The sequence below is a fragment of the Mercenaria mercenaria genome, chromosome 13 (assembly GCF_021730395.1).
Source record: "Mercenaria mercenaria strain notata chromosome 13, MADL_Memer_1, whole genome shotgun sequence".
In the NCBI taxonomy this organism is placed as follows: Eukaryota; Metazoa; Mollusca; class Bivalvia; order Venerida; family Veneridae; genus Mercenaria; species Mercenaria mercenaria.
In genome coordinates, this window is record NC_069373.1 from 8,927,430 (window position 1) to 8,945,684 (window position 18,255).

Below are 18,255 nucleotides of genomic sequence, written 5' to 3' on the forward strand. Positions count from 1 at the left end.
TCTTCACCAGACTTGAACAAAATGTGTTTGACCATAAGACCTAGGCCAAGTTCGATAACAAGCCAAATCGGCCAAGGTACTTCGGGATTATGGCCCTTGAACATAATTACCAACAACTACTGGTGCAGCATTGTAGACAGGTTACTCCATGACAGATACAGCATTATAGACCGGTGCAGCATTGTAGACCGGTTACTCCAACACTACCAGTACAGCATTGTAGACCCGTTACTCCAACATATGAATACCAATAGGCCACAAACAGTATACAAAGACAGACAGACTATTCAGATGATTAGGCAGTTGTAGGAGACATGTGCTTTTCTCAAAAGCACCTCTAGTTTTATATATATCTTTTCTTATTTCTTATTCCAGACCACAATGAGTTTTACTCACCTGCGATCCAGAATTCATAGAAAGAAAGAAAAACATTTAGATAGGAGACCATCACCAGCACCAGTACTGGAAGACAAGGTGAAATATTTATATTCTTCTGCCTGTCTTGTTTGTAATTTATTTTGGCAGGAAAGAACACACACAAGGATAACAAATTATACATGCCTGTTTTGAGTTTTCATTTCAATTCACAAAATATTCCATCAGATGTCTGTACATGTTTATCAAGTGGATCAAGTAAATGACATGTTTTTTATTTCAGTTTTATGACATATCTGACACAGTGAGTATGTGTGACAGTATATCGTCTAAATTCACAGATGATGATGAGAAAAATGCATATGAGGAACACTTAGCTCAGATACAGGAGCAGCTTGTGTCGGTGATGATTGAAAAACAGAATCTAGGTTTGTTCCTGTTGCTGAATATCTTAAAATATGATATACATGTAAATATGTATTAGCTATTACCCTTCTTAATTTCTGTAATGAACTTGTCCATCTTTGAATTTGGACAGTATCATTAACTTCTAAAAGGGGTGCTTAGCAAAAAGATACTGACTGAACGGATGTGCAGGCTGATCATGATCAAAACTGGTTGCAAAGGCAGAATCAGTTGTTTCCAGCATGATGAGGGTTAAAGAAAAGTATGAATGAAGGAAAGGTTTATATCATTGTATGAAATAGTTCTGTATTGTTTCTGGCTGATATGTAACATATGCTTTTCTTGTACAGTTTTCTGTACCAGTATTGACACATTGCACACAATATGAAACAGCAAAAAGGTTTGTTGGGCTGTTACAGTAATTCTGCATGTTCAGATAAGTTTTTTCTACAATGTAGAATTTTATTAAACAATAGATTCTCAAATCTTAAAGATATACTTTAGCAAATGGACCAGTAAAAAGATGGGATGATATGGCATATGCTTGATTTTTTGCACAACTTATTTGAAAAATATGGTCTTAATCAATGGGGGATTATGGGAAAAATATGCTTTTGATGACATTTTTTTTGCATACGAATGCATTAATGCAATAGATATTAATGAAGTTTTCACAGTTGTAAGGTAATTTTATGTATTATCTTTCATTTGGTTAAACAAAATATATATGTCCATGTGCTTATTTTCGAGATAATTGCTTATGATTTAAAGATCCCGCAAATTTTCACCTTGAGGCTGCAAACGGTTTTTGCTCTATAACTATGTACACTGGACCAACAGTCGTCCTACTTCATCGGATGTTTTGCTGTGGTCGGTAGATGACCTCTTTTGTTCTGGGGCTCAGTAAGTCAAAAATCAAGGTCACTGTGACAGTCACCACTTGTAAGAAAAGAAAGCTTTGGCTTAAAGTCTGCAAGCACCTGTGATTAGTTTTATTGTTTTTGGTCTGAAGGTTGTCACAGTGACCCCTCAAGACTGAAAATGGTTATAATAAGTAAAGAACACTTGCCTACAGTAACGGTTGTCAAACTTCATAGCATGATTTCCTGTGCAAAGTAGATGATCCCAATTTGTTTTGGAGGTCATTAAGTCAAAGGTCAAGGTCACAGTACGCAGAATTGCATACCCACTTTACCCAGTTGCTTCCAACAGGCCATCATGGGGTCAGTTGTCCAATAAATGGCTTATATAAAGAAGTTATTTATATCAGTTCAAGGATTCCTTGAATATTGATTTAAAAAAAAAGGGTTTCTCTGAAGGAAATTATTGTGCTGTTTAGTCCTGTTGTGATAATATATGGGTCCGCAAAGAAGATGCACATATTTCAATCTTAAATTACTTGATACCACTCTTATCCAGTCCTCTGCAAACTGGAACAAAATGAATTTCTTTATTAAATTTGATCTATAGTTTGTACATTGTACTTGACTGATTCCTGTTTCAACAGAACAAGAACTGAAACAGTATAAAGAAAATGTTTCCAATGAAAAGTTAAGAGAAGAGCTGGAGTCAGAAAAGAAGAGAAATAAATCACTTCAGGACCAGCTAAAGAAAAGGTGAGGGTTTAAAGCCATGATAATATTTCTTTCCCAGTTTTTAGCTCACCGGTGAGCTTTTGTGATCGCCCTGTGTCCGTGGTCCGTCGTCCATCCGTCCGTCCGTCGTCAACAATTTGAATGTTAACACTCTAGAGGTCACAATTTTGGCCTAATCTTAATGAAACTTGGTCAGAATGTTACCCTCAATAAAATCTTGGACAAGTTTGATATTGGGTCATCTGGGGTCAAAAACTAGGTCACCAGGTCAGATCAAAGGAAAAGCTTGTTAACACTCTAGAGGTCACAATTTTGGCCCAATCTTAATGAAACTTGGTCAGAATGTTACCCTCAATAAAATCTTGGACAAGTTTGATACTGGGTTATCTGGGGTCAAAAACTAGGTCACCAGGTCAAATCGAAGGAAAAGCTGGTTTACACTAGAGGCCACATTTATGACTATATCTTCATGAAACTTGATCAGAATGTTAATCTTGATGATCTTAAGGACCAGTGTGAATCTGGATCAGGTAGGATAGGCTCATGGTGAGCTTTTGTGATCAGTCAATGTCTGTCATGTCTGCCAACATTTTCTAAAAAAAAAGTCTTCTTCTTGAAAACCACTGGGCAGAATTACACCAAACTTCACAGGAATGATCCTTGGGTGCTCCCCTTTCAAAATTGTTCAAAGAATTGAATTCCATGCAGAACTCTGGTTGCCATGGCAACCAAAAGGGAAAACTTTAAAAATCTTCTTGTCCAAAACCACAGGGCCTAGGGCTTTGATATCTGGTGTGTAGCATCATACAAATTATCAACCTTGGGTCAAATATGGCCCCGCCCCGGGGGTCACATAGTTTATATGGACTTTAATATAGGGAAAACTTTGAAAATCTTCTTGTACAAAACCACACAGCCTAGGGCTTTGATATGTGGTGTGTAGCATCATCTAGTGGTCCTCTACCAAGATTTTTCAAATTATCCCCCCAGGGTCAAATATGGCCCCACCCCGGGGGTCCCAAGTTTTACATAGACTTATATAGGAAAAAAAATTTAAAAATCTTCTTGTCTGAAACCACAAGACTTATGCCTTTTATATTTTGTTTGTAGCATTGTCTTATGATCCTCAACCAAAATTGTTCAAATTGTACCCCTGGGGTGAAAAGAGGCCCTGCCCTGGGGGTCCCATGTTTTATATAGACTTATATAGGAAAAAACTTTAAAAATCTTCTTGTCGGAAACCACACGACCTAGGCTTTTGATATTTGGTATGATGCATTGCCTAGTAGTCCTCTACCAAAATTGTTCAAATTATGTCCCTGGGGTTAAAAGAGGCCCCGCCCCGGGGTCACTTAATTATTATATGAGTTATATAGGAAAAAATACTTAAAAAATTATCTGATCCTATTTCCAAGACTGTTTAATAATAATTACCTGATGACCCTAAGTAATATGATGTCACTTGACTGTGACCTTGGCCTGCTGACCTACATTTGTACTTTCTTGTTTTCTAAGATACAGCCTTGAAATTGGGATGACATGTACAGTTTTGCACACCGATCGTAAAACTGAATTACATTGACCATGAATGTGACCTACTGACTTTCTTAATATTTTAGCATCCGTTTGACATTTGAAACATGTAGCTCATATTACTGAGGTGAGCGATCCAGGGTCATCATGACCCTCTTGTTTTTGCTCTGTGAGGGCTGAGGAGCATCATGTGTCTGTGTCTTGTTTTTTTTTCTCTATAAAAGTCTTCTTTTTTTTTTAAGCATAAATGTGCAATCCGATTCTATATGATTACTCCCTTTTGAATGTGATGTCTGAAAAAAAAGGCCTTTTGTTTATTGTCAGTAACTGGGAATATAAAGATTTGCGCTTACCTTGAATTGCATTTATTTTGTGCGTTTGTTTTTTTAAGAAACATAGTAACGATGCTGGAAATTATTAACTTGTACTGGTAATTAAAAAATGCACCAGAATCTTAAAGTCATGGCTATTTTTTTCGCAAGATTAGAGACATTCACTTGGGCTTTGCATACATTAATACACAAAAAATAGTGTATTATATCTATAATTTTCAAGTGATGTTAAGAGTCTCAATTCTCGCCAAATTGCTGTACCATTTTTTTTGTGTGTATACTTTTAGTTATAGTTTTTAAATATGTGTAAGCGTTTATAATGTATTAGCCTACTTTAAATTATATTAAGAGATTTAACATGTATTTACCTGTATCTGTTTCTGTTTTAGATCACCAAAAATTACAGGAGACTCTAAACAGAAAGTTGAAAGAACAACAAAATTAAAAGAACATGGTAAATGTTTTTCCTACTTTTCCTACAGCATTATTGATTACATGTATCTTTTTAGTTCACCTGGGCACAAATAATTGTGATTCCCCGTGTCATGTATTGCCATTATCATTAACAGCTGTACTGCTAATACTCTAGTGGTACATTTTTGCCCAGTCTAAGGAAACTTGATGAGAACATTTGCCTCAATAAAATCTTGGACAAGAACTAGATTAGATTATAGAAAACCTTGATATTTTCAACCTGATAAACATTAAACTTTGGTCACAATGTTTGTCTTTATGAAATCTAGGTTGAGTTGGATCATTTGGGAACTGAAAAGATCATTTTGTCATATTATGGAAGAAACTTGGTAACACTCCGGAGACCACACATTTTCAATTTGATCTGTGTAAAACTTTGGTCAAAATAAGGCAGATCAGCTTGGTAAATGTGTAACAGGTTCTTATTGGGTCAAAAACGAGGTCATTAGGTCAAATCATCCAAAACCTTTTTAACTCGTTTTCTACTTGGTAAATGGGAACATGATCAGACTTGTAGCAATATAGGTCAAATTCTATATTAATGTTTTATGTGGCAGTAAAAAGTAAAATCATAGACAACATTTTGTCGAAACATGTGTTAGTCATATACGTTGATCACAATTCCATTTATTGTCGAGCCCGCTTCCGGTGAGCTTGATATAGTCGTCACTTTTGGCAGGTTGGTGTATGTGCGTCCGTCTGATTTTGTCCGGACCATAACTTTGACATGCATGGACCAATCTTGTTTATATTTGGCATGAATGTTTACCTCAATGAGGAGTGTTATGCACAAACCCCATATTCCTATCTCAAAGGTCAGGGTCACTGTTGGAGGTCAAAGGTCAAATTGAAGTTTGTCCGGACCATAACTTTGACATGCATGGACCAATCTTGTTTATTTGGTATGAATGTTTACCTCAATGAGAAGGAGTGCCATGCGCAAACCCCATGTTCCTATCTCAAAGGTCAAGGTCACAGTTGGAGGTCAAAGATCAAATTGAAGTTTGTCCAGAGCATTTCTTCTTCATGCATGATGGGATTTTGATGTAACTTTGCATGAATGTTTACCATTATGAGACGGAGTGTCTTGCGCAAGAACCAGGTCCCTAGGTCTACGTTCAAGGTCACACTTAGAGGCCAAAGGTGCTGGCGGGCTCGACATTCTGCCCGTGGACATGCAGAATGTATTTCTAGTTAAAGACATTGAATGCAAGACCGTGTGTATGAATCATAATCATGCCGTGTTCTTTTGTGTAAGCTAGATACATAATTTTAGCAATTTTTTATATTAAGCTGAAGAAAGGCAAGTTGAGTTAACGGCTGATAGCCAAACTGAGCAGCCTCGGTCCAGATATGACAGGTTCTTTGAACGTACATTTGAGGTTGTTTATGATGTTTTAGAGGACTTTAATGATATGACCCGGCCAGAAGATAAGAAGGGTCCACCTGATGAGCCACTCAGTGTGAAGAGGTAAGATCTTTCCTAGATCATACACTATCATCATAAGTTCTGTAAATTATCCTGCTACAGGTAATATGAAGTGGACATGAAATGAAGTTATTTGGCCTATGACAGAAATAAAGACAGAATGACAAATGATAAGGAGCTTATATTGGAATCACACACATCAGTCGGACCATCAGTCGGACCATCTGTCGGACCATCAGTCGGACCATCTGTCGGACCATCAGTCGGACCATCAGTCGGACCATCTGTCGGACCATCAGTCGGACCATCTGTCGGACCATCGGTCGGAACATCAGTCGGACCATCAGTCGGACCATCTGTCTTGATTTCCTTTCTTTAGGAATATCTCTGAAACAGCAGTTTGGCCCAGGGTCAAAGTCACACTCTGGAATCAAGAAAAAAAAGCTTTATTTTATGTCCAAGCCACTGGTAGGATATTCATAAACAACCTCAGTTATTTGCATCAACAAGATTATATTTAGAGAGCATGACCCATATCACTAGATTCAAGGTCAGTAGGAAACTTAGAGGTCAAAGTTGAAGTTGGGGTCTTTCTGGTTTCTTGGATATATATTACATTCAGGGAAAACTAGATTACATATCACCAACCAGATTTATAGGAATATTATACCCTTAATTTGATGTCTGCATAATTTTTCTCTCAGTGTTCCCTTACAGTCCTTGATGAACTGCATGTTTGTATATTTCAGATTAAAGGAAAACATTAAACGGTTCAGTAAGTACATGTATATTGCTTAATGTATCAAAATTTACCATGGGAAGCCTTTTTTTATTATAAATAGTAAAAGAGGAAGGGCACCAAAAAATGTAAGTCCAGATCGGGATAGCAAGGTCAGAGTTATACGCCCATGTTTGATCAAAAATGCAATATTTCACTATGTGCACATTTGAGCACCTTTATTTCTAATTCTATCCTTATAATATTAACATAGAATATTATTGTGTAGCCATGAGATCTCTTTCAAGTTTGATTATGGATCACAGTCAGATAAGTAGGTTGAGAGTTACGTACCATTGAATTATCAAAAATATCAAATTATTGATTGCAGAGTTATGTGCTCTTGGTTTAGTAATAATGTCCAGTATTCCCAGCATGTCTATGTGTTATACCCAGAGACTGCATACCTTTTCATCCTGCCTTATAAATGAAACAGTATGGGGAGATGTGAACTTTTTTTCAAAAGCAATCTCTAGCTTTTATACCCCCATTTTTCAAGACCTAGGAGGTATATTGTGTTTGAACTGTCTGTCTGTCAGTGGGTCTGTCACTTTTTTTGTTTTCATCCACTTTAAACAAAACATGGTATATATCATCAGTATGAAGTGGACATGAGCATATTTTAAGGACTTTCTTGTCCAGGTATTATTCTGGAGTTGTGGCCTTTTTCAGATTTTGAAATATTGCAACTTCATGAGAACATTGTGTACCCAACTCCACTAACAGTGTCTATTCTTGTTAACCTTGTGAGCATGAAGTAGACATGCTCATTTTATTTGAACTTTCATGTCCAGTTAATTTATCTTGAGATTATGGTGGCCCTTTTTTGAACTTTGTAATATTATAACTACATCAGAAACATTGTGTACTTAACTCCTCCTACAGTTACCTTCCAACTGAAATGAAACTTCGTAAACATCATCAGTATCAAGTAGACATGCACATTTGGTCTGTAATTTGTGTGTGGGATTTTTTGTTACGTGCCTTTTTTGGATTTCATAATATTACTCAGCATTTTCAGGGTGCATGTATAGTACAATGTTGACCTCATTATAGGGATAATACACAATTAACATCTGCAGAAGCCCGCTAGAATGTTTGTGACCGACACCAAAGGTCAAAGTCACAAACATATCCCAAGGGCTTCTGCAGACGTTAATACACAAAACAAACTGTGTTTTGTTGCCATTCTTGCATAAAAAAATGACACGAAGACTGAATGTATTGTTTTCATATATGATGACTTTATGATTCTGGTATGATTTTTAATTACCATTCTGTTGTTCTTGGAAACATTAATTAAACATGTTTAAGATATCCATAACCAGGGCCTCACAAATCAACAACTCTACCAAAAGCATGTATTGAAGGTTTTTAAAAAAAATTTTTATTTTGTTATTACAAACATGACAGTACCCGTAATTTTGCATATTACTTAAAAATTCAGTAAACAGGTACACACTTTCAAGAATAATAACAGCATGTGAATTTCCTTGTTTATATACAGTTTTTCTCCTGTTAATACATGGGCTGATCCAGTGAAAAAAGTATTTTTTATACAAGAATCTTGTAATTGTCCATTCCCATACCATTGTAATTGATCTGTAAATGGATGTTTGCTTGTTGCAAGGAGTTTACTTGCACTAAACATATTATTTGATGTTATTTTATAGGAAAAGCAGTGAAGCCTATTACAGATTCATGGAAAGGTTTACACAATATGTTCAACTGGAAGAATCGTTCATACACTCTGTTTGTCTTTCTTGTAAGTCTGATGTGTATTTTCATTGCATATTGAATGTTTTCATTACATGTGTGTTTTCATTGCATTCTACATGTATTTCTTCATGGCATACAGTGTATATTCATGACATACTATATGAGCCGTGCCATGAGAAAACCAACATAGTGGCTTTGCGACCAGCATGGATCCAGACCAGCCTGCGCATCCGCGCAGTCTGGTCAGGATCCATGCTGTTCGATTTCAAAGCCTATTGCAATTACAGATACTGTTAGTGAACAGCATGGATCCTGACCAGACTGCGCGGATGCGCAGGCTGGTCTGGATCCATGCTGGTCACAAAGCCACTGTGTTGGTTTTCTTATGGCACGGCTCATATAATTTCGCTACATATTTATCAGCTGTACAATACTGAATGCATTATCATTACTTTGATTATAAACATCATATTAAATATCGTGAGGAATTTTCATTTCTATATATTTCAGATACATATGTACAGTGTGTGGAAGGGATGGTTTCTGCCTCTTCTGTTCTTTCTTGGTGCAGTTAGAATGGTTGTCAACTTTTTACATTTTAAGTAGGTTTTCAAAAAAAATAAATATTTCATATGTTTGGTAGATTTATACACAGTATTGTTTCATTTATAATGACACTTATAGTGCTCCCTGGAATTTCACATTTACCAGTAAAATATATGAGCCACGCCATGAGAAAACCAACATAGTGCGGTTGCAACCAGCATGGAACGAGACCAGCCTGAGCATCTGCGCAGTCTGGTCAGGATCCATCCTGTTTGCTAACAGTTTCTCTAATTGCAGTAGGCTTTGAAAGCGAACAGCATGGATCCTGACCAGACTGCGTGGATGCACAGGCTGGTCTGGATCCATGCTGGTAGCAAATGCACTATGTTGGTTTTCTCATGGTGCGGCTCATATATCTCAGCCAACCAGATCAAAATAGTTCACATTTAATTGGTCATGTTCACATCACACAGATACATTTTGTAATACCAGTATGTTAATGTATAACAATTAATAAAAATATCTTTGTTTATGCACAGTACATAAGTCTGCTATTTTATGTATAAAGTATGGTATTGTTGAAAAATGTTTTGTTTTTTATATTTTAGAGGATACAAGTTCCACTTTGCTTATTTAGATCCTGGGGAACCTGAAAAGGTAACAAACTGTTACAGAAGTAAAAAGATTTATGTTATAGATTGTTTACAGTCAGGATGGCTTTATTCTACTGATATTTGTGCATTGTATTACTCACAAATTTAGTACAGTATAAAATATTTACTTGCAGTATATTTTACAATATGAGCAACTATAAGGAACAAACTAAAAGACTGCAGTATTGTCTAACACCCAGTCTACTGCATTGCCTTCAGTATTGTCCGACACCAAGTCTGCTGCATTTCCTTGGCTTCAGTATTGTCCGACACTTAAGTCTGCAGCATTTCCTGCAGTATTGTTCGACACCAAGTCTGCAGCATTTCCTGCAGTATTGTCCGACACTAGGTCTGCAGCATTTCCTGCAGTATTGTCCGACATCAAGTCTGCAGCATTTCCTTTAGTATTGTCCGACATCAAGTCTGCAGCATTTCTTGCAGTATTGTATAACACCCAGTCTACTGAATTTCTTTCGGTATTGTTTGACACTAAGTCTGCAGCGTTTCCTGCAGTATTGTACAACACCAAGTCTGCAGCATTTCCTGCAGTATTGTCTGACACCAAGTCTGCAGCATTTCCTGCAGTATTGTACGACACGAAGTTTGCAGCATTTCCTGCAGTATTGTATGATACTAAGTCTGCAGCATTTCCTTCAGTATTGTATGACACCCAGTCTACTGCAGTCTTGTTTGACACCAAGTCTGCAGCATTTCCTGCAGTATTGTCTGACACGAAGTCTGCAGCATTTCCTTCAGTATTGTATGACACGTAGTCTACTGCAGTATTGTTTGACACCAAGTCTGCAGCATTTCCTGTAGTATTGTCCGACACTAAGTCTGCAGCATTTCCTTCGGTATTGCATGACACCTAGTCTACTGCATTTCCTACAGTATTGTCCGACACTAAGTCTGCAGCATTTCCTTCAGTATTGTCCAATACCAAGTCTGCAGCATTTCCTGCAGTATTGTCCGACACCAAGTCTGCAGCATTTCCTGCAGTATTGTCCGACACCAAGTCTGCAGCATTTCCTGCAGTATTGACCAACACTAAGTCTGCAGCATTTCCTGCAGTATTGTCAACCACTAAGTCTGCAGTATTTCCTGCAGTATTGTCCGACACCAAGTCTGCAGCATTTCCTGCAGTATTGTCCGACACCAAGTCTGCAGCATTTCCTGCAGTATTGTCCTACACCAAGTCTGCAGCATTTCCTTCAGTATTGTATGACACCCAGTCTACTGCATTTCCTGCAGTATTGTCCGACACCAAGTCTGCAGTATTTCCTGCAGTATTGTCCGACACCAAGTCTGCAGCATTTCCTGCAGTATTTTCCGACACCAAGTCTGCAGCATTTCCTGCAGTATTGTCAACCACTAAGTCTGTAATATTTCCTGCAGTATTGTCCGACACCAAGTCTGCAGCATTTCCTGCAGTATTGTCTGACACTAAGTCTGCAGTATTGTATGACACCCAGTCTACTGCATTTCCTTCAGTATTGTCCGACACTAAATCTGCAGCATTACCTTTTGGTATTGTATGACACCCAGTTTACTGCATTTCCTTCAGTATTGTCTGACACTAAATCTGCAGCATTACCTTCAGTATTGTATGGCACCCAGTGTACTGCATTTCCTAAAGTATTGTATGATAAACAGACTAAGGCATGTAAGTTACACAAAATTTAAGACAGGACTTGTATTGAAGCTCAAGTGTTGATATTTTATAAACAGAAGTAGATGTTTTCATACCTTTATTATGTCTCCCACCTGTAGTTGTTTTAGTGCTGTCTATATGTCTGTCTGTATGTCACAAAGTCTGTTCATGCAACTCCTCCAACACCACTTGGCAGACATATACTAAACTTCTTAAAGTGAGTGTTGCCATGCTAAGTTATGCATATCATTGACATGTTCCAGTTTGGTGATTTTCGACGTAGTTATGTCCCTTAATTTGTAATTTTTATTATACTTTGGCTTAATACATCCTGGTGTAGAAATGTTCTTGTACTGGGTCTGATTGCATCTGTTGTGAGTCACTGATCTTAAAACTTTGTCTGGGAAATAAAGTTCTTTTATTTCAGAAAGCCATTGACTCAGCTTGCAGAAGATTGGTGGTTTTATCCAGGTGCCCAGCATTAAGGCTGAAAACTGGCTTTGTTACCTTGTTAGCTCATCTGATTTTTTGAAAAAAAAATGATGAGTTATGTTAAAGTTTCATTTAAAACTAAATTCCCCCCAGTAAAATACAGGATATACTATGTCAGACTACTTTCAGATATACCATTGTTTTAGAGACACTGACCTCCAGACTGTACGACAGTAAGAAAAAGAATTTTTTTTAGATATCAATGAGTTGTTGCTATAATTCTTTAGAAGGCCTTGAAACTTAGTTACTGACTAATTATATATTATGTAAACACATAAGGAGTAGTTGTTTTTACTAATTTTCCATTCAAGATTGAAAAGCATTTGTAATATGGTACCAGAGGTAAACTGCCTTAATTATAAAGCTTTATATTTAGTGACTGTAAAGTACATATTCCTCTGTGGTGTATTGGTCAAAACTGCAGGAGAATGTTTATTAACTCCATTATGTTTTTTTCTTGATTTGGCATTTTTAAGATAGTTTAGAAACAAAAACTCATGTTTTAATGTTCGAATAATATGACCAAGAAATGTCATTTTTCAGCCAAAATCTGGAGATCAGCACCTTTAATAGCAAGTTAATTTTTACAGGAGACAGATGACAGTCTTGGTTTGTCAGATAAATTCAATCTGGTACTGCTAGTGGCTACCAAAGTCCAGGTAATTATTCAGGGTATAGGCCTGTAATTTCTTCACGATTTATTGTCAGGTTTATCATATTTTCATATTATGTTTTTGTAAGATATATCTGATGTGAAATGTTGCTAAACCTCGGTTAAATGTTCTGTAATGATCTGCATTTGGAAGCATATAACTTCAAATAGGAATTTTGATACTTGATGATTCACAAAACTTTTTGGATTTTGTATAATGGATTTACAAATAGACTGTTTTATTTATGAAAACATACAATTCCAATAGCATTCAGTATTTTATTAGTTATTTAAGAACCTTGTAATAATAAAACTATGCAGTTTATATGTTAATAACGTTTATTTTAGAATATTAAAAATACAGGTCATCAATTTTATGATTTAGCAAACTAAGACACAAGCTTTGTTTAAAAGTGTTGTATTATATTCATAAAAAATGATTCTTTTACAAAGCATTTTTTTTTTCAGAATGGCCTAGGTTCAGCTGCTGACAGTCTGGAAAAAGTTAAAAAGTAGGTTGTGCCTTTTACATAAATGATTTATTCATATATCTGTGTTCAAGAGAATGTTGGGACCTTTTTTCACGTTTTCACACTTTATTTATACAGCAGTTACCAAATGAGCCATGCCATGAGAAAACCAACATAGTGGGTTTGCGACCAGCATGGATCCAGACCAGCCTGCGCATCCGCGCAGTCTGGTCAGGCTCCATGCTGTTCGCTTTTAAAGCCTATTGGAATTGGAGAAACTACTAGCGAACAGCATGGATCCTGACCAGACTGCGCGGATGCGCAGGCTGGTCTGGATCCTTGCTGGTCGCAAACCCATTATGTTGGCTTTCTCATGGCACGGCTCAAATGGTCTTCTACTCACAGAAACACTGCTAAGCTCAGTCAGATCTGATGAAGTGATTCTGCTGCTCTCTGTCGGTGTTGGTTGTATGACAGTCTTGTTTTGCAGTTGTCAATATATCCAACTTGTCTCATATTAGAAGCTTATGTTATAGATTTAAGTAGCTTATTTTATGATAGATTTTAATATTTAGATTTAAAGGAATGTTCACTGAAAATTTATAGACTGAATAGCGAACAGTGCAGACCAAGATGAGCTTGGTCTGTACTGGTCGCAAAGGCAGAATTACTTGTAGCCAGCAGGCTAAAGGTTAAGTAGATTTTGTGATGATAGATTTTTGTATTTAGATTTAAGTAGCTTATGTTATGACAGAGTCAAGTACATGTTTTTAGATTTAAGAATGTTATGATAGATTTTAGTATCTAGTGTTATGACAGATTTTAGTATTCAGATTTGTGTAGCTTATGTTATGATAGATTTAGATATTTACATTTAAGTAGCAGTATCTTATGTTATGATAGATTTTAGTACAGTCGAGACTGTTTTAAGAGTCGGACTTTGGGAAGCAGCAAAAATGGTCACTTATGAGAGGGAGTCTCTTAAAACAGTCTCACTCAACTGGCTGCATTGGTTTCATATGTACAGATATCTGCTTGATTTTTCATGTATAATGGATACTTATATATATAGGCCTCTTTTTAAGGTAGGAGTAAAAATGTTTAAAACTATTTCTTTAATTACAGTTTAATAAAATATAACATTTAAAATAGTTTGCATCATTCATATGATGTTGATAAAACAAATTCAAGCCTATGATCTAACAAGAGAATAAAGGCTAGCAGTATTTGGGATTTTAAAATATAAATGTTCCACTAGATGAACTATTTACACACTGAGGTTAATGTTTATTGTTTCTTTGTGTATTAACGGTCCTGTGATATTTATTCGTTTATTGACTGCATCTTTAAACCATGTTTACTTCGTCGTTTCCTATTAAATATCACCTTCTTTTTGTTCCACCGGGAACATTGTTAATGTATGCCCCAACTCCGAGTTCTTCAGCGGCTTTATACTCTGGTTTTCCACAATCAAGCAATTCTAGTGCCTTAACACGCTGTTCTAATGTCAAAACAGTATTTTTTTTACGTTTTTCATTGGCCATTTTCGTAAACAAATAAGTTCTCACCTCAAAAAATTTCACTCGAGATAATGAACAGTAACTTTGTCGTGTAAAATCTTGTGAAGGAGCATCTCAGGGCCGCTGAAAACAGTCTAATAATCGATTCTGGAGCCTAATTTCACAGTCGCTTGTCGCATAAGGCAAGGGGTTGCTTAATTCAGACTATTTTAATAGTAAATTGCGTCCGGAGCATAAAATAGGGTCGCATATGTCAGGGGGTTGTTAAGGCAGTCTTGACTGTATCTAGATTTGAGTAGCTTATGTTATGATAGATTTAGATATTTAGATTAAGTGAAGGTTATGTTGCATTTTTAGCAGTGTAACTGACATCAGTATGGAGCTGATCAAATTCAGGAAAAACAATGTGAAAAATATGAGAGATTGAATAAGACACAAGCAAAACATACTGTATACATTTTTATTTAAATGATGAACTTGTGCCATTGTATCAAGTATTTCAACTTCTGTGCATGTGTTTGAAACTGTACATGTTACTAATGCAACATCTAAAAGATGTGTTTGTTTATTTTTGTCTTGTTTTATTACTTAATAGTTTATTAACATGGAGACACCAGCAAGGTTCAAAGTTAGTGCTGAAAATGATGTGTGTTGGTTTTGTGGCATCTGCTGTTTTACCTACCTCAATCCTTTGGAAGTTCATAGGTATACCAAACTTTTGTATTTAGCTCACCTGGAACATAGTGACAGGGTGAGCTTTTGTGATTGCCCGTCGTCCGTCCGTCCACAATTTCTTGTGAACACGATAGAGATCACATTTTGCAAGCAATTTTGATCAAACTTGTACAAAATTTGTATTGGCATGATGTCTCGGTTCCTTTTAAAAACTGGCCAGATCCCATCATAGGTTCTAGAGTTATTGTCCCTTAAAGGGCCAGAATTTGCGTGCGTGCGTGTGTCAACAATTTCTTGTCTGCACAATAGCAGCTTTATTTATGGTTTGATTTTTACCAATCTTACACACAACTTGTATCACCATAAGATCTTGGTTCCTTTCTTGAACTGGCCAGATGCCATTATAGGTTCCAGAGTTATGGCCCCTGAATGGGCCAGAATTAGCTATTTTGACCTTGTCTGCACAATAGCAGCTTCATTTATGATTTGAATTTGATCAAACTTGCACAAAACTTGTGTCACCATAAGATCTTGGTTCCTTTCTTGAACCGGCCAGATCCCTTAATGGGTTCCAGAGTTACGGTCTCTGAAAGGGCCAGAATTAGCTATTTTGACTTTGTCTGCGCAATAGCAGCTTCATTTATGATTTTATTTTAACCAAACTTGCAGACAACTTGTATCACCATAAGATCTTGGTTCCTTTCTTGAACTGGCCAGATTCCGTTATTGGGTCCAAAGTTATGGCCCCTGATAGGGCCAGAATTAGCTATTTTAACCTTGTCTGCACAATAGCAGCTTCATTTATGACTTGAATTTAATCAAACTTGCACACAACTTGTATCACCATAAGGTCTTGGTTCCTTTATTGAACTGGCCAGATCCCATAAATGAGTTATGGCCCCTGAAAGGGCCAAACTTAGCTATTTCGACATTGTCTGCACAATAGCAGCTTCATTTATGATTTGATTTTAACCAAACTTGCACCCAACTTGTATCACCATAAGATCTTGGTTCCTTTTTATACACCTGGAAGGACGTATTATGTTAACGCCTCGGTGTCCGTCTGTCTGTCTGTCTGTTGGTGAGCAATTTCCCTTCCACTATGTAACTCTTGAACCCCTTGAAGGATTTCAAAGAAACCTGACACAAATGTTCACCTCATCGAAACGACATGCAGAGCGCATGTTTCAGATGGCTTACTTCAAGGTCAAGGTCACACTTAGGGGCCAAAGGTCATATGACTTTGTTTTGTGTGTATATTGCTCTGCATTTGCGTTGCATTGCAATGCTCTTGTTTTTATTTGGCAGATCCTTCTTTTGTTCACTTACAATAATTTTTTTTTAATTACTTCCCTTTTATGTTACTATAAATAGCTTCTTGTCCTTAAGTGCAATGATATCAGGTGAGCGATATAGGGCCTCTTGTTTGTGCTTGCTGTGTGCCGTGCAATGTGAATCATACAGCGTTGCTTATCTATTTGAATACATTGTGTATGTATTTCTAATTTTTCACATAAGATGGGATGAAAATTGTAGCTATAGTGTATTTCTTGATTCTAGCATTGCTACTTGACAAGAATTTTGGTAATGTCATGCTGCAAATAACATGAAATAGAACTTTATGTCTTTGTAACATCACAATGTATCTGACATCAGTTTTAGCATGTATTTGTTTCCCATGTTTAGATCTAAATTTGTTGCAGAATGCATATTCGAGCCACGCCATGAGAAAACCAACATAGTGCGTTTGCAACCAGCATGGATCGAGACCAGCCTGTGCATCTACGCAGTCTGATCAGGATCCATACTGTTCGCTCACGGTTTCTCTAATTGCAATAGGCTTTAAAAGCGAACAGCATGGATCCTGTGCTGGTCTGGATCCATGCTTGTCGTAAACGTACTATGTTGGCTTTCTCATGGTGCGGCTCATTTAAATATAATTAAGGGTAAGAAATATAGTGAATTTGTTTGGTTTAGAGAATATGGAATATATCTCCATTCATAGTGAGATTTTTATCACATTCTCTTTCATGCTACATGCTTGAGAAAATGTAAAATTGATCTCAATTCTCGGTGAGATATAATCAGCCGCTCCAAACAAAAAAAAACACTTCTGAGTTTACTTCTAAGTCATTTAAGATGTGACAGGTAAAGGTCTTACTGGCATTATTTCCAGTACACAGTTTGCTTTGGTTTGATATATCACTGGGATAAATCATAGTGATTTTGTCATTGAATAAAACCAGTGCAGGAGCCTCCATGGCTGAGTGGTAAAGGTCACTAACTTGAACCACTGGCTTACTTAAGGTGGTTCTACACATAATGAAATAAAAACAGGGTCACCTTGGGTTTTTCACCACCTTTAAAAGTGGAAAGTAGTAATTTGATTTATAACTGTTCTGATATGACACTAAATCAAACAAAAAAACGAAACAAAAATGTTGTTTGGAGTTCAGATATGTAGGAATTGTATCACAAGGGCCCCAAGTTATAAAGCGAACTGAACTACAAGCAGTTTTATTCAACAAAAGTATACTGTTTGGAATATATTAATTCAATTTTAACAAGATTTTCACCAGCTGATTTACTTTGACATTCACATGTTTTATGATAATATCACACTCTTCCAGACTTCTTGTTTTCATAGGAATAACAAATGGGGTTGATTTAAGATATATGTTTCGGTTCGTTTATTAAGGTTGCATCAGTTATGAAAATAACATACCAATAGTTTAGTTTATAATAAATGTGAAGTCATTGCTGTTTCATTTTTGAGTGTGTATTAACAAGATTTTTGTGAGTGGGTGGAACTGTTTTACTCACTTGTAATTAACTATTGCCTTAGTCTTGGAGTTGTGTCTATTTTGACAGGTCATGCTCAAATAATTGTTTCTGTATCCCCTAGCAACCTGTATAGATAATTGAGATAAACCATAAATAGTATACACTTAGTGAA

General features: G+C 36.5%; 1 protein-coding gene across 2 annotated transcripts in view; it reads left to right on the top strand.

The window, feature by feature from the left end:
- Positions 1–18,255, top strand: part of LOC123529933 (GRAM domain-containing protein 4-like) — a 44,101-nt gene that overhangs the window by 8,185 nt on the left and 17,661 nt on the right. For both annotated transcript variants that reach the window (XM_045310535.2, XM_045310536.2), the window contains exons 2-13: positions 376–474; positions 659–803; positions 2,288–2,396; positions 4,630–4,694; positions 6,008–6,185; positions 6,893–6,918; positions 8,595–8,686; positions 9,151–9,242; positions 9,795–9,843; positions 12,573–12,641; positions 13,103–13,146; positions 15,220–15,329. In XM_045310535.2, coding sequence (XP_045166470.2) covers positions 382–474; positions 659–803; positions 2,288–2,396; positions 4,630–4,694; positions 6,008–6,185; positions 6,893–6,918; positions 8,595–8,686; positions 9,151–9,242; positions 9,795–9,843; positions 12,573–12,641; positions 13,103–13,146; positions 15,220–15,329 — 1,072 coding nt within the window. In that variant the 5' untranslated portion in view covers positions 376–381. The remainder of the gene's footprint in view (positions 1–375; positions 475–658; positions 804–2,287; positions 2,397–4,629; positions 4,695–6,007; positions 6,186–6,892; positions 6,919–8,594; positions 8,687–9,150; positions 9,243–9,794; positions 9,844–12,572; positions 12,642–13,102; positions 13,147–15,219; positions 15,330–18,255) is intronic.